The sequence below is a fragment of the Siniperca chuatsi genome, linkage group LG11 (genome assembly GCF_020085105.1).
Source record: "Siniperca chuatsi isolate FFG_IHB_CAS linkage group LG11, ASM2008510v1, whole genome shotgun sequence".
In the NCBI taxonomy this organism is placed as follows: domain Eukaryota; kingdom Metazoa; phylum Chordata; class Actinopteri; order Centrarchiformes; family Sinipercidae; genus Siniperca; species Siniperca chuatsi.
In genome coordinates, this window is record NC_058052.1 from 9,832,995 (window position 1) to 9,860,470 (window position 27,476).

At 39.3% G+C, this 27,476-nt stretch overlaps 1 protein-coding gene across 2 annotated transcripts; it reads left to right on the plus strand.

Moving 5' to 3' along the window:
• The first annotated feature begins 2 nt into the window (after positions 1–2).
• egln1a (egl-9 family hypoxia-inducible factor 1a) lies at positions 3–27,341 on the plus strand. Of its 2 annotated transcripts, XM_044214103.1 has the most exons (5): positions 10–1,022; positions 14,929–15,048; positions 26,339–26,475; positions 26,562–26,629; positions 26,743–27,341. In XM_044214103.1, the coding sequence occupies exons 1-5, from the start codon at positions 333–335 to the stop codon at positions 26,796–26,798; spliced, it is 1,071 nt and encodes a 356-aa protein (XP_044070038.1). In that variant the 5' UTR covers positions 10–332; the 3' UTR covers positions 26,799–27,341. The 2 variants fall into 2 exon arrangements, with proteins under 2 accessions (XP_044070039.1, XP_044070038.1); XM_044214104.1 differs by lacking the exon at positions 14,929–15,048 and having other exon boundaries at positions 3–1,022.
• Positions 27,342–27,476: the final 135 nt, after the last annotated feature.

Here is a 27,476-nt window from a genome sequence, read left to right on the forward strand (position 1 = left end):
TCAGCGCAGGCTGGACTACAGACAGGCTGAGCACACACTGAGCGGCGCCATGCACTACCCTCAGACCGACAGCTAGCCAGCAGAAATGCCTCCTGAAGCCCTCGAGGCAGCACGAAATGCTCGGCCCAGGCCACACGTTGTCGTATTATTCCACTGATACAAGATGTGAAGAGGGAGTACGTGGCGGAAATGGCGAGCTTTTGAGTCTTACTTTTCCGTTTCGCTCTGTGTAGCGTGGCAGATACAGTGGATCGTTTCCAAAGTTCTCGGTTAGCAGGGCGCGTGTGAAGGATCGGAATTAAAGGCGCAGCTCACCCGTTGTAGCCTCAAACATGGAGAAGCAGCAGAGCGATTTGGACCGTGAACGACAGTACTGTGAACTTTGTGGGAAAATGGAGAATCTCCTCAAATGTGGTAGGTGCCGGAGCTCCTTCTACTGCAGCAAGGAGCACCAGAAACAGCACTGGAAGAAACACAAGCTCATTTGTAAGGAGGCGGAGAAGGCGCAGCTTCCCAAACAGAAGCCCGAGCAGGCTCCGCCGTCTGGGGACTACGAGGCACCGGAGATAAAACCCGAGCAGGCGGACAGTGCATCTTTACCACAAACCACATACACAGAAGCACCTGTGGTAGGTGGCAGACCGGTAGAGGACGGGTCCAACAACACCGCCACATCTAACGGACAAACGAGCACATCCCCTCAGAAACTTGCCTTGGAGTACATAGTCCCGTGTATGAACAAGCACGGTATCTGTGTGGTGGACAACTTTTTAGGAGCAGAGACTGGGCTAGGAATTTTGGAGAATGTCAAATCCCTGCACAAAACTGGCAAGTTCACAGACGGACAGTTGGTCAGTCAAAAAAGCGACTCCACAAAAGACATCCGAGGGGACAAAATCACTTGGATAGAGGGGAAGGAGGCCGGCTGCGAGAAGATCCGCTTTCTAATGAGTCGCATGGACGACCTGATTAGACATTGTAACGGCAAACTGGGAAACTACACAATAAATGGAAGGACAAAAGTAAGTATTGCAGCAGGTGGAAACACACAGTCAGCACTAGCGTATTTGTCATGCCTGAAAGCCAGTGGTTTGCAATGCTTGTCCCTCAGGAGTCACAGTCCTACTGGTCTGCTGAATTACACCTGCCTGCCACGAGGTGGGTTTAAAAAAACAAACAGTAATGCTCCATGGGACCAAATACAAAGTAAGTTTTGCAGGTATCTGACAGTGTTGCAGCACTCAGCAGAAGTCACAATAAGGCTGGTGAAACCTGGAGCTTGCAGACATGTCCACCTGTCATCAAGTCAACATTACTTTCAATATCTTGGTCCCGTTTGCTAATCAGATCTGACTTGAAGTGTAAGAGGCTAGGGAGTCCTCTCTAAAGCTAGGTTAAAGCGTAGCTAATGCCCTGAGTCAGAAAGGTGGATTATTAACTTTTTATACAAATGGCGTCACAAATGGCTATGACACCAGAAGGGACAAGGTTGATGAAGCCAGTTATAAGGAAGCAATACCCCCACCCACCTTGTGCATTACTTCAAACATATACCTGAGCTAATAAGCAATAATCTATAGTTTTGGTAGCTTATGGGTCTGCAGCAGCTTCACAGTAAAAGTGTTGCATCATTTCAAAGCAAGTCATAAAGCAGAGTTCCTTTTAATATGTCTTTTTGCTGATAAGCAACTGCAAGTATGTGACACACACACAGGTGTTTCATCAGGAATATATGAAGCATTGCTTGATTAAAACGTTTATTTTTTTTTTAAAGCTAAATCAATATTTGTAGTGTCCTTTTCTCCACAGATGAGAACAGGATGTTACTGAATGCATATCTGGGTGTATTACTAATGTAATGCACAGTGCCAGATTTCATTCATTCATTTTCAGGGTCTGCACTCAGTTTTCAGTTTATCATGTAAAACTAATATAGCTAAGACTAATGCAGTCTAATACAACAGTCCTGCAATAAATCCTACCTTCATTAAGGTTATAATGTTAAGATTTAATTGAAGCTCTTTTAGAGAGGTGTTGATTCAACTGTATACTAATTTTAGAGGCTGTAGTTTGAGAGGTGTTTGTAATATTTAGTCTCCAAATTACCATAAAGTTGATCCAACACCTCTCTGAAACATTTTCAACAAAATCTGAATGTTATAACGTTCACGAAGAGAAGATTTATTGCAGGACTGCTGGGCAGATTATTTTCTCAATGAATTATCTGGTCTATAAAATGCCAGAAAATAGTGAAAAAAATCACAATTTCCTGAATCAAAAGTTGACCTCTTCACATTGTTTGTCTTGTCTGAATAACAGCAGCAGATGAGGAACTGTAACTGACTTACATGATTATTCAATTATTGGAACAGTTGCAGATTAGTTTTGTGGATCGAATAATTAATTGATTAATCAACTTATCGTTTCAGCTCTACAGGAGTGTTTGACTAGTCTGCATTAGCTTCAGATACTATAGCTGTACATAATAAACTTGCATCTGAGTGTATAGGTGCAGCGTGCACACGCATATGATCAGCGGCGTTGCTAGGTGCGCGTCCTGCGTCTCTGACGCGTTAAATTTCGAAAGGACGCAGTAAACTCACTGTTGAGTCCAGGGGATGCACCATGTTTTCCCCCTGATGATTTCTACCGTACATTGTGAACAACAAATTCGTGTTGAAATCATAGACATAAACAGAAGAAACCTCGCTGTCAAAAAAACTTTTTTCTTAATCGTCTGCGCGTATAGGTACTGTATCTCTCGCGCACCAAACGGGAAGCCGCAAACCGGATAGTTACTTTAATAACGACCGAAAAAACTCAAATACCATCTCACACACACGTACTATACATATACGTGTATCTGATCCACCAACCAGCACGTATTTTAGTGAGAAATCTTCATTTTTCAACGTTCGCCTCTCATTCTCACTGTCTTCTCCCCCTAAAATAGCAGAACGGAGGCTGGTAGCAAGTTGAGGCACAAAATCCAAAATATGAAGTACGGAAAGTATGTAAGTACGAATATACAGTTTATCGTTATGGGTTATACTGATGCCAAATTGACGAGAAGACTGTCGACATTTGATGCCTTTTATCTTGTGTTTCTAGAGTTATGTGTTTTTGCGGAAACGTAAGGAATTGTTAATATATCATTTTTCTTAAAGGGAGTTTGGCGTAATATTTACCCCGGAGCGCGTAGGGAGCTTCAGTTTTATTCAAACTGCTAATACTGTATGTAGCCTATATTTTTATTATTTTGTCACCACTACAGAAACACTAGCTAACTGCTAAAGTATGATAAGGTTGTCTGAGTTGACTGCAGTTAGTTATTGGTTTGATTAATGGTTTACAGTCTAATAATGTGTGTTTGTATTGATTATTGACGGTGGCTGATCAGACTAATTATCAGCTAATTGTACTCAGTATGCATAAATGTTGCTCTTTGTGTGCCTGTTAACTACTTAAACTAATTAAACATGATGAGCTTGATGGTTTTATGACTCTGGTGAAACTTGAAAGCTCAGCATTCTCATTGCCCTTTAGCTTCCCCTTTTTAAAATTTATTGACTCAGAAAAAGCTAATATTTCTCTGTATAATATGACCTCCTCTTCCTGTCTGCTGCTGTGTGTCTGCAGTGTATTTTACAGATTAGGGATTTTATTTGTTTAATTTTAAGATACATTTTCAACATACATGAATAACCATAATATATACTTTTATTTTTATATATATATATACTGTTATAATATAACATCAAACACGAGTTTAACACTAGAATTTGTCAAAAAACACACATTTTTATTGGGGACCCACTCAAATGGCCACCTGTGGGTCTAAGGGACTCACTGCATGGAAAACCTATCAACATCACTGTATGAGACAGTGAGACTGTATGACACTGCACATGTTCTCCAGGTCATGCAGCTCTAACACGTGCTGCTGCTAAAGGCATACACCGAAACAACAAAGACATCATGCTCACACTTATCAAAATTGTGCATATTGTTACATGACACATTTATGCTTTCGCTCTTCTTATAGTAAAATGTGTGTGAAGGAGCTGCAGCCATGAAGGCAGTATGAAGTCTAACTGTGCTGTTGAATCATCTACAGGGACGCAGTTCTGTAGCTGACTGGAACCTCTGACCCCACTGTAGAGAGGCTGCAGACTAAAAGAGCTTTACTGCAGTGATAAATTCAGTTCAGTATCACACACAGTTGGTTAGACAGAGCATTCCTATGTTGAGAGGAAGACCTGCCTGTTTCAAGGTTGGTAGTGTGGGGGAGAGGAAACTGTGGGTAGCTTCTGTTTCACTGAGACGTGTTTTCTAGTAGAACGTCTTAAGTGAATGGGTAGTCTCGTTTTCAGGCTGGTTCCTCTGAGACACTGAGCAGCACATGTACTTTTAAACGTTGTCCTAAAACCTTGGAAGTCATTTCTGACTGTTACTCTTTTCTAACTTCTGTGTGCTGTTTTAAAAAAAGAAGGAAAAAAAGATTTTAAAAAAGCAGCCTACGTCAGCCCAGAGTAATGTCAACTTTACTCCAGCACGGCTGTTGGGTTGCGTGTGACCTACGACTCTTCTTTTAACCAGATCTAGTCACCATGACCTTGAGACTGACTCAGGAAGAGATGAGCTGCTCTCAGCCTCCCCCTCCTGGGGGAAATACTCTGAAGTAAACTGTCACTGTTTCATTGAACAGATGTTAGGCTCAATCCCTTTTCCAGTGCTCTTTTTGTAACGCAAATCTGTTTATTAGGTACACCTAGATAAAACTAATGCAGTCTAATACAACAGCTCTGCAAGAAATCCTTCATTCATGAAGGTTGAAGTGATCAGTTTTTGTAGAAAGTATTTTAGAGAGGTGTTAAATCAACTTTATAGTGATTTTGGAGGTGTTTTTGTCCAACCCATATACTGTATATTAGTAAGGATAGACTAAATATTAGAAACACCTGCCAGTAAAACACAGTACAGTTAACCAGCATCACAAACTACAGTCTTTAAAATGTTCATAAAGTTGAATCACCACCTTTCTAGAATAGTTTGAACAAAAACTGAACATTATAACCCTAATGAAGATAGTCTTTGTTGCAGGGCTGTTGATGTTAATGATCTGATACATTGTGTCTGAAGTATCTAATCTAATGGTTTTGACCCTGGGACATGGTCAGTGTAGAAGGTCAGGTCAGAAAGTCAGACCCTAAAAGGATTAGGATTAGCACATACAAAACGGTACTCCTGAACATTAACCTCACTCAGGTTAGGGACTGTTTTATATTTGTCACCTTACCTTCATCATATTCTGTTATCACAGTGCTTGACATTTAAGGGATCTAGCAGTTAAAGAGCACACGCTGGATTGAAGCCCGTGGCCTTTGCTTGCTTCAGGTATTTGGTTTTGGCAGAGTTCTTATTGCCGTGTGCTGTTATTTTTAGGCTGCTCCTCCTGTCCAGTTGTTTTTTCCCCCTGGCTGGTTCTTAATAGACATGAAACATTTTTCAGAAAGCACATTATTTCAGTGAGTGGTCAGATTGTGTAGTAGATCCACGCAGCTGGCCACCAGAGTCAAACTCTGATGAGAACTTGACTTCCTCACCTACTGCCCTAGTTGCCTTGGCAAACACATGCCTGGACTGTGACCAACGAAAATCGGCATGACTTGCACAAATGGAAGGCTGTCAGTATCAATGGCTCAAAGGGATACAACACAATGTAAGCACAATTCACATTGGGAAAGATAGAGGGAAAAGTTTTGCCCAAATAGTTATTTAATGTCATTGTTTCCATTTCCCCTTTTCATTTGATAACATTGTGTGAAGTCGCAGGCAGCAGGACATGTTTGTTTCTCTGCAGTTCCAGCATGTTGAATGCTCGCTGATGCTATTATAGCATTATCAGGGAACATATAAATAAGTTTGTAGCAATAGCATGATTGTCCTATCACTGACTTGCTGCTCCCCACTGAATGTTAGTATGTCCAGCATGTTAAAACAGTTGCTCACTAAGCCAAGGCTGCATTATATACATTCTTACTACTAGTGTACAAGGCTAGCATTTATACAGTTACGTTGTTGTACATGAAACATGATAACTCTGTCTAGCATGCCATTTTGTAGCTCAGTATAGAATTTAAATACTGGTTTAGATACACTAATGGTTGGTCCTACAGCTGTGTGATCGTCTCTTCATGGGAAGATGAATTCCCCTAATAAACACAAAATGTGTTTTGTGACATGTTGCCAGATCCCTTCATAGCTAAAAACAGTTTCTGGAGATTCACAATATGAGTTGTTAGCAGAGACACCCTTCTCCACCATTTTCTTAGATTAATATGGGGTATATGACATGAAAATCAATTTGTATTTTGTTTCAGCAAAAAAAAAAAAACACAACTAGAGCTGAAACAATTAATCGATTAGTCAGTCAAGAGAAACTAATTCTGCAACTATACTGATAATCAAATAATTGATTAGTTGCCATTTTCAAAGCAGAAATGCCAAGCAGTTCCTGCTTCTAGCTTCTCAGTCGTGAAGATTTCCTTGTTTTCTTTGTCTTATGTGATAGTAAATTCTGTCTGATAAATCAAGACATTTAAAGATGTCATCTTGCACTTTTGGAAATTGTGTTTTGTTTTTGTTTTTATTTTTGTTTTTTAGCACTTTCTGACATTTTATTGACCAAATGATTAATTGAGAAAATGGTCGATAGATTCATCAATAAAGAAAATAATCGTTAACTACATTAGAAGGATGGGCAATATGGATAAAAGCTATGCAATTTTATATATTGCAAATGCAAGATGAAAAACTTTTTGGGATAAAAAAAATAAACTGTGTATGACTGTCTTTGGTTAATGCAGTGAATTAAATACCTAAATTAAATCAAGGCACTTTATCACATTGATGAAAACGTACTGTAAATCCTTTATTGCCATAAAACAATCCTGCAAAGATTTGCAACACTGCCTGCAATGGCCTTGCTGTCGGTATTGCAAAATCCATATTGTCTCACAGTATACAAGTATATTATCATGTCATTCAAGTCCACCCCACAGCAGTTTAACCTAAACAGTATAAATCTGGACAAAATCCACTCCCCCCAGTGTTGTGGTTGACAATGAGCAACTGAGTTTTTATAATGTTAAATGTTGATTTTATTTGTTGCATCATTTGTAATGTCACAGAGTGACTGTGGACGTGTGTTTTTCATAAGGAAGTTGACCTAAATCTTAAAGCTCTATAGAGTAAGTAGGCTAGAGGAAGTCATGTGGTCCTCTGAGTGTCGGAGCCGGCTGTACGTTATGCTGTAGGCTGGACGAGCCGCTCGTTCCTTCCAACTACAAAACCAGCATGCCCGAGGCAGCACCTTGCATGCAACATTTTTCCTGCTTATTGTTTTACCATCATACAGTAAACGTTAAATGTAATAGTTTTGGAGTTAGTCAGAGCACAGGCTCACCCAGCAGGTCGAGTATAAGCCAGTCCTTTCTGAAGCTCCTTTGTCATCCATCTGTGGGTTTCTAATGATGCTCATAATATCTTTTTATTATAATCTAATGTATGTGTGACATACCAGAGAGAGATAAATGAAGGCCGGTAGTTGGATGTGACATGGTTGTAATATGTTTCAGATAATTTACAGAAGCATAATCTGAACCGGTGCTCACTAGCAAAGTGAAGCATTTAAAATAATTTGATTAAATATGTTTTATTCTAACTTTCAGCACATTTTTATCTCTCCGTTTACTATGCCGTGACTGTGTAAGCAGGACCTGGCCGTGATCCAAGTGGAGCTTTGAGAAAGAGGACTTCTGTTTTTGACTGTTCGCAGCTGTAGCATTGAAGACAGGGAGGAATTATGGTGGGTGGAGCATGACATTTAAAATAATTGTGCATTTAAAAAACTATTTGTGAAGTGATTAAGATAGTTTGTATTGCATCAATTCAATACAAAATGTTTTTGAAAGATATCAATGAAATAATTGATCACAGTTAGCCACTTTAATAAGTATAATTGTTTTTGTGTTTCTATACAGAATGAGAGGGGGCTGTAAGCTGATGGTTGATATACTGTAGAGCTTTTCTTACCAGTTTCTAGTACTGGCAAAGCAACAACTTTTACTTAAAATGGCTTTTATATATTGAGTTTTTCAAGTGATAATTTTTTGCTGTGCTCAATCTTCTACCACTGGCAACAAGAAAGTATCAGTGACTGATCCAATTACAGAATGAGCTCACTTGGCTCACACACAGGCACGATGGAGCCATTCAGTCAGACTGAGCAGTCGCCAAGAAGTTACTGCACAAAACAAACAGTACTGTAGATATCTGCTCTCTTAGTTCTTGTTGTATATGAATATAACACTGAAAAACACACTGACTGCAGGACAGTTTTAAAGATGAGTTGATGCTCTGAGTCTGAGTCAAATGTGCCGGCTTATCCTATGTGATTTTATGACTTGTCCGAGTGAGAGTGAAGAGTAGAAACAGCAGGCTTGTTTGTTAGTGGATCCCAGCATTGAGTTTATTGCAGATGACGCTTTAAGCAGCTCACAGAATTCAGCCTATTTATCTTTTAGCGTTTATCTTTTGTTTGTCAGTGGGAGACACCAGTAGAGTGTGCTGAAATCGACGACTTTACACAATCCCCTTTAGAGTATTTGCGTAATGATTCCAGAATCTGTGCTTGTGTTTCTGCTACAACATGTTGAGGGTGAAGCTGCTGTATATGTCCCGCTATTGTTTACAGCCTACAGTAAAGAAGAAAAGAATAAACTAGGTCATTACTTTAAACAGGGATTTCCTCTGGAGGCAGCACCACCGTCTGACAGATAAAACTGTGACCTATCCCGGGCTAGGGCCTGAACTGTCTTGGTTCCCACACTCCCCTGGGCTATAAGGTGTCCATCCCAACTGTTTGTACTCATGTTTGGATAAGCATCTTTTCTGTGAAGTCAGCAGACCCCTCGCAGCTTTTCCTTTTTTGCTCCACCCCAGTTCATGGCTCACATCTGTGTGGGAACCAGGGATGCACTGATTGATAGTATCCTAGTAATCAGTGTATCCTTCCAAGTGATCAGGTCAACACGAGGTGAGAATTATCATCAAGTTCTGTTGTGATGGAGTTGTTTGATGACGCAACTCCCCTCTTTCAAAACCCCTCTTTCAAAAAAGAGGAAAATGCCTGTTGAGGTATGTAGTGCTGGTGAAACAATTATTCAATTAATGAATTAGTCGATCAACAGAAAATAAACCAACAACAATTTTTATACCCAATTATTCATTTAAGTAATTTATCAAACAAAAAATGTCAAACGTTCTCTGGTTCCAGCTTTTTTCTTTGTATCATATGGACTGGTGATCAAACAAAACAAGCAATTTGGTCTTTGGCACCTTGTGGTCTAGGAACTAGTGATTACCATTTTTGACTGTTTTATAACATTTTATAGACTAAACAATTAATCACTAAATTAAAGGTTATCAGCAGATAAATTGATAATCTAAATGGTTGTTAATTGCATCCCTACAAATATGTCTACATAAGTATTTCAGTTATCTGGCTGTCTCAACAAAGGTCGCAAAGAGAAATATATTTTTCTAGCATGGCTTCACAGGAAATGTTCGTATTATTTGTCCACCACAATTTGAAAGATTCCAAATATTAGTGTATTAAAGCTCCACTAAGCAACTTTTTTTTTTTGTAATAACATTGGATCATATTTCTCTGGAAGGAAAGTTTGTATCATGGGTAATACAATACACACCCCTGCCACAATTTTTACGCTGCTCCACCGATCTACAGTTGGTGATGGTAACACGCCAACAACCATATTATGTTACGTATTATGTTCTTACATTTTATGTGTTTTTGTGTGTATGTTTTATTTAGAAGGAAATGCATTAAACGTGTTTGTGAGATCTCAATGATTCACACAATGAGTTTTGGTAAGAAACACTGAATGTAAACTTTTATTTGTTGACAAGAAAACTCCACAGAGCACCCTTTTAAGTTAATGGTATGTTGTGGTTTGTTTATTTATTCCTGCTTAATGCAGCTGAAACTGAAGTTTTGGTCACACATGCATGGGAACAGTGGGCTTGTAACAGGTGGATGGTTGATAGTTAGCTTGAATCAATGGTAACCCTTAGGTAGCATCTACATCGGCTGGAGCTGGAGCTCGTGGGTGTTAGCGGCACAGGTGTTGAAGTTAGTTATCTACAAGGTTGGTGGTTTGATCCTTAGACGACTCCTGTCTTTATTTCTTAATGTCCTTGAGCAAGTCACTGAACCCCAAACTGCTCCCGATGAGCAGAGTAGTGCCTTGCATGGCAGCTCCACCACCGTGATTATGAAACAGCCTAAGGTTAAAAGCTGTATATAAGTTCAGTCACTTTACCGTTTATTGTGTGACTGATGGAGGTGGCAGATTGATAGGATGAATACAGTACAGGGAGAGTTTGTAGTGCTTATCTTTATACTTTATGTTGGTGTAAAATGTCAACTTTTCTTGATTTTTGTCTGCTTAATGTAAATACTAATGATAATAACATACCAAAATAGTTTTAACACATACATTCTCTACAATATAAAGGTGATGATTATGATACAGTACATGCATAACAAATAATGGAAGTGAAATGGAGAAGCATTTCTACCTTTTAATCACTCACTTCCCTCTGGAAATAGGCCATAAGAAGGCCGGTAAAAACGTTTTTGAAGCTTGCCCTTTCTGTCTGATCAAATTCCTCTTCACCCACATGAGTGACAACAGGGCTGTTTCTTCACTTGTACACCACTTGGCACAGCTTTATAAATTCATTTGATTTCATAATGGAATTTTCATTATTTATGATTCTGTGGCAGTCGTGACAAAACTGCAAGCGCACCACAAATGGCCCTATGAAGCAGAAACACTGAGGTTTTCTCTAGGTTCCACAAAATCCTTCACATACACACATTTTTGTCCTACCTAAAACTGCACACACAACTATTAGTCGTCTTTGACATCAAAAACACTAATTGTGTAAAAAGCATCATTATTCGATGCTATGGCAGTTGGCTCGGAGTTATTGTGCATGCCTGCTGAGCGCTGTTTTGGGTTTTTTTCTGCTGCTTTTTCCACTGACTGCACTGAAGTGTCAGTTCAAGCTTTTCCCATTTCCCACAGAAGCTGTTGTGTTCTAACATGCAAGGTGGTCACTGTGTCTCCTGTCATTTACTTTCTAGTTATTTTGTTATTTTAATACAACAGATTATTTAGATAAAGTAATGGAATGGCAAACCCACTGCATGACTGATTTAAATTGATATTAGCCAATGAATTGTGTTTACTGCCAGCAGCTGAACTTAGTCACCTGTGTGCAATTACCAGGTTAACATTGGTGGTATGAATACTTTAATATTTCAATTTTAACTTAATAACCTCCTTAGCTATTTTTAATTAAATGTAAGCTTTTGGTTTACTTTTGGTTTTACTTCAGTATTTGGTTTACATTAATATTACTATAGAAACACTTAAACACAATCAAATCCTTGAACTGAACTGCATACAAGAATAAAAATAGAACATTTAGAAGAGCAAAAGTGTATGTTTTAGTTTAGTAAATCTGTGGGTCTAGCCTCACATAATTAATGTTAGTCTTGTTTTTGCTTGTCCCATCCAGTTCAAGTTTGATTTATTTGAGGTTTGAGTTGCAGTTGTCTGAGACAAATTGAGAATGAGAAAGAAAAATAAACAGTAGCGCACGACTGTCGTGGAACAGATTAGTCTCTCCCACACAGAGGGATCCTCTGTCTATAATCTTGTCCTTAGATATCAAGGGATTAAGTCAGATATATTTATTATAATTATTGATTTATTGTAGATGCCCAACAAAAACTGATTATGGTCAAGAATAACTTCTCAAACAAGTTTGTTTTAATGAAAAATTATAATATTTCACAAAATTTTTAATAACTGATGTAGTAGCTCGGTAGCAGATACAGACTGTTGGTGGTTGTGATGTCATGATGCTCCCTTAAATTGTTTATCTGTGGCATAAAGTTTGCCTTTCATTTGGCCTTGTGATCTAGTTGCAAGACCTCTGCTTCTCTCTCGTTGACTCTTTGCCTGTAAATGCAAGTCGGCCTCTGAAGCCGTGCCTGCGGAATATAAATAAATGGCATGGCGGGCGAGGTCAACCTCCTAATGAGAGCCACAGAGGAGCGAGGAAGAATAAGTGGCTTAGAAGAAAGGAAACTTAAATAGGAATAAAGGTCAGAGATGAAGATGGCAGGGAAGAAAACCCTCCTGCAGTGTAGAAGTGGGATGGAGAAATAATTTTTGACACTTCAGGAATATTAAGGATTAACATGCATGAGCATATACACTAGTAAATACATACCTTTTTATTGTGCAGAATCAGTGATTTCCCTCCATGTTTTGCCAGTACAAACTGCTGCGCACTGATTCTGTCTGTGTGGCTATTCCTACTGTGGTGTCTCTTCTACTGTGTTTCAGCTTGCTTGGTCGTCATGACCAGAACACATGACAGGCAAACTGGAGTTAAATAGCACTTCATACAAGGTTGGCATTTGCAGATACTAGCTGATCTGCATTCCATTTGCATGTTTTTTCTGTGAATAATTGGTGTACACTCTCTTTTGTGTACGGCGTCAGTGTGATATGTGTTTTATTTAGGCTTTTGCTGCTCCTTATTTTTTCAAGTAACATTATTTCTCTGAAATCCGCACTCTACTACTCCATTTGAAAACCTTTTGTTTAAGTTTTGAGAGGTGCTAGCTGGCCAAATGGGGTATTCATCAGGAAACCAAACTTTTGTGAACAACTTGTATATTTTCGTACGACCTTACCTGGCATGCTCACAGGTGCATAATTGAGCTTGTGCAGGAGTTAAGCTTTCTTGCAGAAGATGAAGCTTTATATAATTTCTACAGGAAAGGAAAGGCAGAACAGCTGTGTCTGAGTGCCAAAGCTCTCACACCTTCAGTCAGCCCACACACACGCACACACTCCACCCTCACACATCTGAATCGACACAAACACGCTTTTCCTAGAAGAGAATGTTTACCCATCCCCAGCCTTGCAGCGTGAGCCAAGCAGTTAAGGGTGGGAGGGGTGACATAGCCGAGGATCAGCCAACCTTCCTCACGCTCTGCACGTAGCACGACCATTAAATACTGCTCCCTCTGGAGGGAGGCCAGGAGTCAAAGTTTACAGCAGTTCACTCTTCTCTTCTGCTCCAGCCCCACCCCTCTGCTTTCTCTGTCTGTGCCCCCTCTCCCCCTTTCTCCCTCCCCCTCTTTTACACACACACACACACACATGCTTACTGTATTACGTCTTACTGACAGGAAGCCCTTTTGTCAGTTTGTGTGCCCCTCACCCGCCTTGATTCCCAGCAGCTGTTTTGTCTGAGACCCACCCTTTTTTCTTTTTTTTTTTTTATCGATAAAGTTGGTTCGTGCAGCCGGAGCGAGACTCCCCACCCCCCTCATCTTTATGTTGGCGTTTTGTTGTTTTTCAGCTTTGAAGGCCCTGATACTGTGCATTCCAGTGGTAACCTGCATCACTCAAAAGATGTGAGCACAATGTGGACTGACGCAGGCAACTACGGTCAGATGAGCAGGAAAATAAGATTCAGACGTATGTGTGATGTGGAGGATTTTTTTTTTTCACTCTCACTGAGCATTGCAAGACTTGGAAAGAATTTGCATGTAAAGATTTTGCAATGCAGTCACTATATGGCACAATAAAATTAATCTTTCCAGAAGTACGTGCACCGACAGGCTTACATAGTCTTAATTCAGTGATTCTATTCAACTCCTTGGAAGTTCAGATATTTTGAAATATAGCATATCCTATAATTTCTCTGTGGTCAGGATAGCTTTTCAAGATTCAAACATAGAAAGTCTGACATTATTTCACTTGGCACAAGACCAAGTGAAGGAGTTTAGTCTGCTGTGAGTGTTTTATAATAATGTTGCTATGGTTTACGTTGATCCAAGTGGATGGAAGAATGTGGAGGAACTTGCCTTTTGTTTGTCATATCACTGCTTAGACACGGTGTATGAGGGCTGAATCTGCCCTCTGCATTTGTGCACGTTCACTGCTCACCTCAGCTCCTCTTTCAAGTCAGAAAACACATTGCATGATGTCCCAAAAGTGTTGGTTGTAATTTCCAGTTCTTATGGTATGATATGATATACTATATGCAGTCTGATATCACAGGCAGTGTAAGGCAGTGTTTTAAGATGAAGACAGATGGATTTTTTTTTTTTTTTTTACGTTTCAAAATTTATATCATGTCTTCCACGGAAGTCTTATTTTTAAGTGTTTTTCTCACAGTCTTCCCAGCAGTGTGCAAGTCACCACTTGTGTGTGTCTTATTCCCGAGGGACTTTCTATACTGTGAGTGTGTTCGCTCGCTGTTTACACCAAGAAGTTTACAAGAGCTCATAGGGGTTCACTGCCAACACCCAAGCAGATCATGTGAGGCTTAATAGAGCAGGAAAAGGCAAGGGGAAGTTGACATGCAGCACGATATCTCCGGTTTATTTTCTCTCTAGTAGTAAAGTTTATAATGAGGCAGCTGTGTTGTAAGCAGCCACTGCTTGTATCAGTCTTGGACCAGGTGAGGCAAGGACAATGTGACCATTTGCTGCATCCACATCACAGGCCAACAAGGGCAATCTGAGCTGCTTCCACAGGCCCGGTTCTGACTGACTGGATTCGCACTGGCAGTTGCATTTGCATGACACACACAATTTTAATGCAGCCCTGACTGTTTCTTCTTAATGTTCATGCAGTACTTCTGTTGACTTGTTTAAGAGATCTAGACATCGTATGCTTACGTTTGTGCTTCCGTCAAACCGTATTTGCTTTTACTAATCATGCTTTTACATCTTCCTGTCTTCAGGCAATGGTGGCATGTTACCCTGGAAAAGGAACAGGATACGTGCGCCATGTGGATAACCCCAACGGTGATGGACGGTGTGTCACATGCATATATTACCTTAATAAAGATTGGACTGCCAAGGTATGTGAGTGATGTGTGGAGAAAATAATGTTCATAAGTACTAGATGATGATTATTCCAATTTGAACTTTATTAAATTCTCTTGTTTCTACATTGATTCAATTGTGATTAGAAATTATCACTGAAAGAACCATCAATATAATTATAAATAATTAGCAAAAAGGCCATGTGTCTGGTCTTCATATTCCAGTTGGACTTCCTGCCACAAGCATAGTCAGCACAGTTCTTGTCTCCATGAGAGGGTCGTCACCCTCTATCCTGGTTTATTCCACACTCCACACCCAAGCAGAGTCAGTGGTAGAGGTTACGTGTCAGTACGTGCTGTTCGGCCACTTTCCCAGTTTATAATCCCATTAGAGATCCTACTAATGCAGCCACACCCAATCAGGGAGGAGAGCGCCCCCATGCTACTTTCCACACATCCAATGTTCCTCCTGCAGGAAAGTTTATTCATGGACCGACAGAACAAAGAGGTGTTACTACAGTGAACTTTGAGCATTATTTGTTTGGGTTTTACTGAAAGAATATTCATATAAAGGGGAAATATATTAAGTTTGAAAAAGCCTTTGACCCTTTCTTTCACTGGCAGTATTGTCCTGTGTGGCAGAGCTGTCTCACCTGGTGCTCAAAGCAACCACCTGCCCCAGGTCTGACTTAAAAACTTGAATACAGGCATGCTTTCAGTCACAGTGCAGATTCAACGACTTCTATAACATTTTTTAGAAGCTCAGCAGATGTCATGGGGTAAAAAATGCCAAATCCGTCCTCTCAAATTACTTCATTCATGCTCTCAAATTAACAATTAATTTGCATGAATGAATATAACATAAAATTATACAATATTGTATATACAGCATTTTACCATATATTTAAGGGATGCCAAAGATATTACAACTTTGTTTAACCAGTAAAATAAAATATATGTAGGTGCATTCCGACATCTTCACTTTTTTCACATTTTGTTATGTTGCAGCCGTATGCCAAAATCATTTAAATAAATTTTTTCTCATTAATCTACACTCAATACCTCCATAATGACAAAGCAAAAACAGGACTTTAGAACTTTTTGCAAATTTATTAAAAAGAGTAAAAGTATTAAGACCTTTAACTCAGTACTTAGTTGAAGCATCTTTGGCAGCATTACAGCCTCAAGTCTTCTTGGGTATGACACGACAAGCTTGCATACCTGGATTTGGGGATTTTCTGCTATTCTTCTCTACAGAACCTCTAAAGCTCAAGGACAATGACAGAGTTGTCCCTAATGCCTGGTGCACGCTAGAGAATTTTTAAATCTTAACAGATTTTAAAAACATGGGAGACCACAAACATAAAGACAATTTTAACCAATTTTTTTATATTTTAGTCTTAAGAACGCACACCAGACCATTCAGTCAGGACGTAGGACCACACACTAAACAATTTCAGTGTGGCGATTACAAAGACTTGGGATCTCACAGAAACTCGCGTGATCAAACGTGACTTCGGGGGGTGGGGGGGCACACACATGAGAGCAGAGACTGTTTCTGTTGAGACAAGCTTATGAATTGACAGCGCAGTGCACCGCTCTCTTTTAAAAAGTCAACCTATCTCACCCAGCAGTTAATCTCTCTCCCTGTAATTAACTGGTCAGCTCGCTCTTATTGGCTATTGCGGGTATCTGCTCAATATTCCATCGCTGTTCTATTCACACTACACACTACTTAAAGTTTAGAAAAAACACCCCCACTGCATGATGCTGCCGCCACCATGCTTCACCATTGGGATGGTATTGCGCAGGTGATGAGTGGTGCCTGGTTTCCTCCAGAGATGATGCCTAGAATTGAGGCCAAATAGTTCACTCTTTGTTTAATCAGACCAGAGAAACTTGTTTCTCACAGTCTGAGAGTCATTTTAAGTGCTTTTTTGCAAACTCCAAGCAGGCTTTCATGTGTCTTTCACTAAGGAGAGGCTTCCATCTGGCCACTGTGCCATAACGCCCAGATTGGAGTGTTGGAATGATGGTTGTCCTTCTGGAAGTTTCTCCCATCTCCATACAGGATCTCTGGAGCTTAGCACAGAGTGACCATCGGGTTCTTGGTCACCGTTCTTACCCAGGCCCTTCTCCCTCGATTGCTCAGTTTGGGCAGGCGGCCAGCTCTAGGAAGAGTCCTGGTTGTTCCAAACATCTTCCATTTAAGAATGATGAAGACCACTGTGCTCTTGGGAAACTTCAATCCAGCAGACATTTTTTGTAGCCTTCTCCAGATCTGTGCCTCGACACAGTCCAGTCTGTGAGCTAAGCAGGCCGTTCCTTCGACCTCATGGCTTGGTTTTTGCTTTGATATGCATTGTCAGCTGTGAGACTTTATATAGACAGGTGGGTGCCTTTTCAAATCAAGTCCAGTTATCAATTGAATTTACGACATGTGGACTCCAATCAAGGTGTACAAACATCTCAAAGATGATCAAGAGAAATGGGAGGCATCTGAGCTACCTGTCATAGCAAAGAGTCTGAATACTTATGTCAATGTGATTTCAGTGTTTTCTTTTTAATAAATTTGAAAAAAAATTCTAAAGTCCCGTTTTTGCTTTGTCATTATGGGGTATTGAGTGTAGATTAATGAGGAGAAAAAATCATTTAAATGATTTTAGCATATGGCTGCAACATAACAAAATGTGAAAAAAGTGAAGGGGTCTGAATACTTTCTGAATGCACTGTATGTATCTCCATCCAAAATCAAAACAAAACTGCATTAAACCCAATCACCTCATTAGATTAGATTGTCCATAGCCTGACAGCTTTCACTGTTTATCTTGCACTGCATTAGGCTACACAATATTCAGTGGTGTGCAAAACAGTTTGCCCCCTTCCTGATTTCTTATTTTTTTGCTTTGTTTGTCACACCTAAATGTTTCACATCATCAAACAAATTTAAATATTAGTCAAAGATAACAAGTAAACACAAAATGCAGTTTTTAAATGAAGGTTATTATTAAGGGAAAACAAAATCCAAACCTACATGGCCCTGTGTGGAAAAAGTGATTGCCCCCTAAACCTAATAACTGGTTGGGCCACCCTTAGCAGCAACAACTGCAATCAAGCGTTTGCGATAACTTGCAATGAGTCTTTTACAGCGCCGTTGAGGAATTTTGGCCCACTCATCTTAGCGGAATTGTTGTAATTCAGCCACATTGGAGGGTTTTCGAGCATGAACTGCCTTTTTTAAGGTCATGCCACAGCATCTCAATAGGATTCAGGTCAGAACTTTGACTAGGCCACTCCAAAGTCTGTCAGCCTCACTAGAATGCTGTATCAAATTCACATCTGAATCCAAATAAAGTTTGGCTATTATGCAACAGATGTTGAATAAACTTTCAACAGTTTGCTCAACTTATCCCCACTAGGCCACTCCAAAGTCTTAATTTTTTTCTTCTTCAGTCATTCAGAGACCCCACAACAACATCCAAAGAACTGCAGGCCTCGTTTGCCTCAGTTAAGGTCAGTGTTCATGACTCCACCATAAGAAAGAGACTGGTCAAAAATGGCCTGCATGGCAGAGTTCCAAGACGAAAACCACTGCTGAGCAAAAAGTCTCGTCTCATTTTTGCCAGAAAACATCTTGATGATCCCCAAGACTTTTGGAAAAATACTCTGTGGACAGACGAGACAAAAGTTGAACTTTATGGAAGGTGTATATCCCATTACATCTGGTGTAAAAGTAACACCGCATTTTAGAAAAAGAACATCATACCAACAGTAAAATATGGTGGTGGTAGTGTGATGGTCTGGGGCTGTTTTGCTGCTTCAGGACCTAGAAGACTTGCTGTGATAAATGGAACCATGAATTCTGCTGTCTACCAAAAACTCGGAGAACGTCCGGCCATCTGTTCGTGACCTCAAGCTGAAGCGAACTTAGGTTCTGCAGCAGGACAATGATCCAAAACACACCAGCAAGACCACCTCTGAATGGCTGAAGAAGAACAAAATGAAGACCTTGGAGTGGCCTAGTCATAGTCCTGACCTGAATCCTATTGAGATGCTTTGGCATGACCTTAAAAACCCTCCAATGTAGCTGAATGACAACAATTCTGCAAAGATGAGTGGGCCAAAATTCCTCCACAGCGCTGTAAAAGACTCATTGCAAGTTATCGCAAACGCTTGATTGCAGTTGTTGCTGCTAAGGGTGGCCCAACCAGTTATTAGGTTTAGGGGGCAATCACTTTTTCACACAGGGCCATGTAGGGCCATGTAGGTTTGTAGATTTTGTTTTCCCTTAATAATAACAACCTTCATTTAAAAACTGCATTTTGTGTTTACTTGTTATCTTTGACTAATATTTAAATTTGCACACCACTGTATAGTATGTGCAGCTAACTGAGAGCTGCCAAAACTGGCCAGTATTGCTAAAACAGCAATCATTGTAGCATCCCAACTGTTTAAGAAAGGGTGTCCAGTGGAATGCCATAATTAATGCGATAACCTCACCTAATCTAACCTGCCGATGTTAATGTGAAGGGAGGAATTCAAAATTTGAAGGCACCTCGATGCCAAAACGCAGCTGCTAGCCTGCTGCTAATGGTCTGGGTGCTCCTCCCTGACTGACCGTAGCCACAACAACTTGTAACTTCAGTTCCTACTGCCACAGTAAGTTGACATAAATTTGAGAGCAAAAATGAACTAATTTGTTTTTACCCCATGACACCTGCTAGACACATTTTTGTCACAACATGATCCGATAGAAGAAAATGTAGGCTACACTGTAATGTGCATTAAGTGTTTAGCGGTTAATGTTATTGGACAAGTAGTTAAGGAACTCACCACTTGAATATGAGACAGATAAACAGGATGCTGCATAACAGGAAGTAACAACAGTCTATATAATATAAAGCAGCAACTGTAAGGAGGAAGGATGGCTTCCATGCTTCTCTGAGGAGCTGGTGACTTTACAAGACACATAAGTAGACAAGAGATTGTCTTCCAGTCTTCCTCACATACTTGACCTCCAGACCTGCATATGAAAATTACATAATTACAGGAAACTCTGTTTTGCTTCTGGATGCTAGTTTGTGCAATTTGAATGCAGACCATGCATGAGTCTGTCTTCTGCTACTAAACCTAAGAAGACCATTATTAGCTGTCATCAAATAAGCAATAAGGCAAGTTGAATGCATTGATATTGTGGACCTGTCTTCTGCTATGGGAAGGTAGATGAAATAACATAAAACCTACTTTAATAGTACTTTAACTGTGAAGTAAGTGAATCACCATTGCAAACACTACTACTAAGGTTGAGTATTTTGCAGTCTGCTAATGTACTGCATATCCATCATGTCCTGGTTGACTTGTTTCAACCTGTGACTGCTGTTCCCCTTTGTTGATCCAGGTTGGTTTGCATTTGTTATAATGATTTTCAAGATGATTTCCCTTAGCATATTACATAACCAGCAGGTACAGTATGTTTCTTTTTGGACCAATGTACTTGCAAATTGGGCACAAATGATTTGGCCTGTTTGGGGTATATCAGGTGTCTCATGTTGCTACGAAAATATGCACATACAGTTTTTGCTTGTTTATGTGTATACTAACTGTTCCTGTTGCATCAGGTGGGTCATATTGTCCTTTATGTTAATTAACCAAGCTGTTACATGATTTCTGTTATGTTCATGCACAGGCTTCAGTTATTCAAGTGAGCCATGTTATGGAACTGTGTTAAACATGTGAATAATTCCAGTCTGGTCTCTGATTGGCTGTTTATTAGGCGTGTGATGAGCTGTCTTTTATAGAATGTGGTTGCCTGGATACCAGGGCTCCATGTGAGAATGACGTGGCTTTGGAATGTTCAGGTTCAGTTGTTCCAGTTATTTACCCCCAATTTTCAACATCATGTTTCTACAACTGCTTCACTTCTATACAAAATCATTAGGAAACTGCAACTTGTAGGTTTCAAGTTAGCTGTATGTGTACAGTAAATTCAAAATTGATTATAGAATATTTTCAGCTCAGATAACACAGTAAGTCCATACAGTTCATTTCATATAATTGTACGAAGTACTTTCAAGTATCAACACTTAAAAATCATAGACATCTGAGATACTAAAGCGTTTGTTCTATTCTCAAGTCACCTGAAAGACCTGGTGTGGCATCATGTACTTCACTTATGCATGACCAATCACAAATTTAGAATGTTCCAGGTGCACCCAAGTCGCTCTGGTGGGAGAAAAAGATGCAGGCAAGCAAAAATCAAAGTGAAAGGAAATGAATCAGCCACTGGAAATACTTTGCTTTCTGTTAAAAGTACAGATTCTTTACAAAGTATGTTTTAAGGTTTAAACTGTGTGAGTCTGTGTTTAATTCGGCGTGTATCTGATCCACCAACCAGCATGCATTTTAGTGAGAAATCTTAATTTTTGAAATGTTTGCCTCTCATTCTCATGGTCTTTTCCCATTAAAATAGCAGAACAGATCACTGCATAACATTTTTGCTGCACTAAAATGTATAATATCCATCTATTTTCTTTTTGAAATTTTATTTGGGAGCGTTTCCCAGCATGCATTGGGCGAGAGACCAGGACAGGAGACACATTCACACCACTCTTTAGTAATCATTACAGTATTAAGCAATCAGTAAACATCATTCCTGTCATTTCTGCCATAACTATCCAGCCTTAACATATGACATGAATGAAATTGATGATAGTAACACCAGCATCTTGCAATGTGAGGAAGTTGCAGTTATTGTCTCTAACTCGTGGTCCATCTGAATTCACCAACAGTTCAACTATAAATAAAGTGTTAACAAATATTATGCCAGTATGAGCCCTCCTGATTTTCAAGAATCTTTGTTGTGAATGATAAGCATTCTTACTGGTATCTGTGGGTACACCATGTGACTTCCTTTTGTAAAAAGTGCTCTCAGCAGGCATGGGGGTGTCAGGTTTGCCTGGATTTTATTTAACTTGGATAGGGTGACATCAAAAACCTTTTTGTTGGATTCACTGTTTCCTCCACCCACTAGAAACACAACTCTCATAAATTATCTCAATATTAGTCTTTCCATAACCTTTTACCATCCGCTGTTCTGTGTGTGGGCAGTAGCACTTTGCAGAGCTTTCAGTCTACTAGTACTGATGTAAATTTACGTAAATATGAACATGCAATATATGTATGTTTAGATAAGGATGTTGCCAAGTCATTTTATTTATACAGCCCAAAATCACAAATTTACCTGGAAGGCTTGTCTTTTCTGTCATTTTCAAATCTTCCAGTTACAATGCTGACAACTGAAACCTTAAAATAATGATGTCTCCCCGGCGAGTGGATGTTAGTTATCATCCTTAAGATGTCAGCCCCGGTTGATTTGATGACACTCACGGTTACCATGGTAACAGCAAGTGCAGTTTAATAGTACAGCAAACTCTTGTTGAGCAGCTACTTTGTCAGAAATACAACAGAAGAACAACTGATGTATCTGTTAACAGTCAGTCAATAATAATTGCAAGTGCGATCATTTCATGCTGCGCATGGTGCAAGTGCTTTTTTCACACAACAGCAGGATACAGTAACAGGAGTTGGTTACCTTGCTGAGGAGTTGGAGGTGTATGGAAAGCCAAGTGGACCATAAAAATCTCAGAAATGTAGTGTACCATTCAACAGGCACGTTACAGAAACGCCTGCCGAGGCTACAATTGTTACCTGTCGAGGCAGCAATTGCAGCCTCACCAAGGGGTCCATTTTAGCCTCAACTCAACTCAAAGAAATAACTGCCCAATGTGGAACTCCAACACCAGTCTCCAGCACCAAAGGTCAGCCTTCTAACACTGAGCTATCTGTGTTGGGAAAATGTAATGGGAGATATCAGTGGAGAGAGTGAAATATGTGATCAAAGACCAAAGTACGTTTTAACCGTGCGAGCAGAAACCAGAAATGGCACAAATTCAAATTGATTTCTTGTTCCGTTCTTTCTGACAAAATAAATTTACCACTCAATGTTTTGTTTTCATATATATCAATCGATCCATAACTTCACAGTAACCTTACAGTAAAATTAGCATTTAATTTTGCACTACTTGCACCATGTCTACCTCACATGTAGGCCACCGTATGTACAATATAAAGAAGTCCCCCACTTTTTATTTAAGTTACTGTTTATAAGTATTGTGTTGTCGATAAGTATGTTTCTGTGCTTTTTATCTTGTCTTAAATGCTCTAAGCTGCTGTAACAGAAAAAAATCCCACTGGAATTAATAAAGTACTCTTAAATGTATTGGCTGCTATGATGGCCTCTAGCCTTTATGATTATAATTGAATAATTTATTATTATGCTCTTACTGATTTCTAGTTAAACGCAGAAATACATTAACTTGAATGATTAAGAAAACATGTTATCAAGACCTTTAACATTAAATAAATACAGAATAAGTGACGAAAAATCATACACTTTGACTAATTTTCTCTTGCTGAAATTGGAAGCATATCTCAATAAACCCCAAAATTCATAACTTTGTAATAGCATTAAATTAGACACATTTATGATTGTGTGTGTGTCGCTACAACTCTAGTTTCCAGAACCAAAGGCTGTTGCTCTTCCACTAAGCTATCTGGTAAAATATCTGGGGAGATATCTGTGGAGAGAGTGAATGTTTATTTCAGATAGCAAAATGCTCAAAAACGCTTTAAATCTATACTTTCTCCTGTGGGATTCCTTTTTTCTTGAAGATACACACAATCATAAATGTGTCTAATTGAATGCTATTACACACACATTATGAATTTTGGGGTTTATTGAGATATGCTTCCAGTTTCAGCAAGAGAGTCAAAGTATATGATATTTTTCCTCACTTCCTCACTCTGTATTTATTTAATGTTAAAGACCCTGATTCAAATGTAATTGTTAAAGACCTTTTCTTAATCAGCTTGATTCAGGTATTGTCTTTCTGTTGAACTAGATTTCAGGTAATGTCTTAATGTGCATGGAGGGGGCTGCCATGGCGCTGGTTGCAGATATGTTTGATGTTCACTTTCGAATAAATTAAATACTGTTTGAATATGTGCGTCAATTGTATATCTAAATATGTGTTGAAACACAGGCAAATATACAGATACTTTTTTTTAATTTTAAACACATACAAGATATTATTTCTTCCCTGAATTTCAAAATCACATCAGGTAAGGTATGTATGGATAGCAGCTACCGACATAATTGTGCTAAATGATAATATATGGGCTACAAAGGTCCATTGCCCCCGTTTTCTTAATTTTCTTCTTCTCGGCAGGCGTTTCTGTAACGCGCCTGTTGGATGGTACACTACATTTCTGAGATGTTTATGGTCCACTTGGCTTTCCATGCAGCCTGTTGCCTATCGGCTCACTGCGGCTGCTCCTTTTCGTTTCATTACTCCCTGCAATATTTAAAACTGCTCCGCTGACAAAAAAAAATGCCATAAATTACTTCTATGAATGATCACAATTGGCACCAACCGCTGTGACAAATATGCTGCCCTGTGTGCCCTGCACATTACCAATGAAAACTATGATATAGATAGGTAATTAATAGATGTAAATACATTGAGTTGCTATTGCAGAAAAAGATAATAAAATAAAAAAAATAATAATAATTAAATAATAAGAGGTGTGTGTGTGTGTGTATATAACTAAAATAAGAGTTGAATAAAAATAGAAACTATACAAGAGCACTTGGAGACAAAATTACAAGGTAAAGTGACAGTGGTGTGATTAATAGCAGCAGTCAGCAAGTCTATCAGTGTACCAGACTAATATATATGATTAAGTAATGGTACTCAGTGTTTGTCTGTATTAATATAGACATATAATAGATATAGAATATAGTACAAAAGTCAATGTAACATATTAACCTAATAGAGTATAATATGTATGGGATATAAGATAAAGGTGAATGTAGTAATATAGTATAACATATAGTATAGTTCAGCAATATAACACGGAATAGAATATCAATTATGATATGGTATAGTGTAGTATATAACAATATATCAACATATATAGCAAAATATATATAATCAGTCCAGCATAGAGACAGTGGAGAGGGAGAGTAGTGTGAGTGTACCAGATCCTGTGGAAAAATGATGAAAAAATAAATATAAATAATAAATACTCTCAAGGGTTTAAAAGGAAACGCATTTCCATGGAAGTCCATGGAGTGGATTGTGGTTAAATGGGATGTACTGCAAATTATAGAACTTTATATTAATGTGCTCTGTATCCAGTGCACAGCAGTGTTCTAAAATAAAACCTGTCCAAACCCGTTCCCACCTAAATGACTGCACTCACTACACTACAGATCAAAAGAATTATTGTATTGTAAGGCATTTTTACTTAATTGGATTTTATAACCATTGTGCATTTTTCTTTGCAAGATTTAAAAAAATAATGTTCAAATGTCAAAGGCCAGTCAGTGTCCATTTTGGGTTACAGCATAGTTTGACTGCAGAGTTTTTAAGTATATCAGCTTGATGTAGGTCAGAAGGTCATGTCCTGCAGGTGAGGGTCATCCTGTGTTCACTCTAATCCATACATCATTTACAGTCCCACACTGAATGTTACCACCAGTTTAGTTATACATGCAGTCAAACAACTGTTATAATCAGCAGCCCTTGAGCTGCTCACGTGTTGCAGGGGGAAAAAAACACTTTTCCTGTCTTCTTTGACCCTATTGTGCTTTATTTAGTTTTGTCACACCACTGGCATTCCCCCTCATTCAAAATAGTATAAATGGGAATTGCATTACTCCGCCGACAAAGGGTGTGAACCTTTTTTGCTCTGCTAGTTTGCGTGTGAAGAGAGGGGCCTATCATATCAGCTGTGTGAGAGTTGAAGCACTATGCTCGCAGCAATCTGCTTTTTCACTCTCCAGGTCCTTTATCCAGCCAGAGCAGTTTTCCTGTGGGTTATTCTTCCTATCCCTCCACAGGAAAGCCGTCCCCCGCTGCTGCTTCCGATCCTGAGCTTTCCTCCTAGCCCTTGGAGTCAGACAACCCTTTTCCTTAACATTCTCGTCCTATGTTGATATTTTAAAAAGCCTCACATATGAACTATATTTAAGTGGATACTTTATATTAGTAATAAATGCGTTTTTTAGGAGACTTAATCTGCTTTCCCTGAATGTTTACCTTTTAATGTGGATGAACACGATAGGATTCAAACCCACAAACGTGATCATTGCAGAGGCTTCACTTAGTGTTTGCTTCCTACAGTCTCTCCTTACCTTCCTGCAATTGCTTTGTCCTGATTTGTTTACATGACTGAGTTGTTTCTTCTTGTTCTGCTCTTCCAGGAACACGGTGGCCTTCTTCGAATCTTCCCAGAAGGAAAGGCCCAGTTTGCCGACATAGAGCCCAAATTTGATCGTCTGCTGCTGTTCTGGTCAGATAGACGGAACCCTCACGAGGTTCAGCCCGCCTTCGCCACCAGGTCAGCATCCAAGTCTGTCCACAGCACATGTTCAGATGATCCGGTCTGTTTCGAAGTGACTCATGGTTCTAATTCTGTCTTCGCAGGTATGCCATCACAGTGTGGTATTTTGACGCAGATGAGCGAGCCAGAGCTAAAGAAAAATACTTAACGGGTAGGTTTTGAAGTATAAACTACACAATCCTGTTTCTATTGTTTCAGGCCCACAGAGTGTTTTTCTGCTCTTTTACATTATCTCTTGTGTGTTTGTGTTTCCTTTGTGTGCAGGTGCAGGAGAAAAAGGAGTTAAGGTTGAACTCGGCAAACCATCAGATCCCAGCTAGTGGGAAGCCTGCATCCCCTACAAACAGCCATTAAGTGCTCTGTCCTAAGAAAGTGGCCTATAGAGAGCATGTGCGTGTGTGTTTTACATGGTAAAACAGCAGACTTTTGCTTGAGTGGGTGGAAGATCCATGCTTATGGAGACAAAACAGAGAAATACACAGTGATTTCTGTTCATTTCCAGCAAACCAGGGCAACCCAGACCTTGAATGTCATGACATTGTTCTGAAAGGGATTGTGTTTTTTTTTTTTGTTGTTGTTGTTGTTTTTTTTCCTTTCATCTCTTTGGTGCAGAACGCTTACGTTACAGTAGACATTTTCAGAAAATCATTTAAAACAGGAATTAAGCTCAAAGAGAATCTACATCTTTTGCATATTGGTTTTTGCAGTTAATTCCGTAAAGGTACAGTGTTCTGCATATGCTCAATGTGTTATGCTTTTCACATGGAATCAGCTGTTATAAGCTACTGTATGGAAAAATGTGCTTGGGTTTGCAATAATATGAGGAATGATCTGAATTAAAAACACAATTTTTCTGACAGAAACGCATTGGTCTTAGTTTGAATTCATTCATTTGATGCCAACTGTGTCATTTGTGGTCTTGTTCCTCCTACTCTCTCCACAGACAACTTGCTTGACTGCACTGATTTAATGAGAAAGGTTTACATACATATGACTTG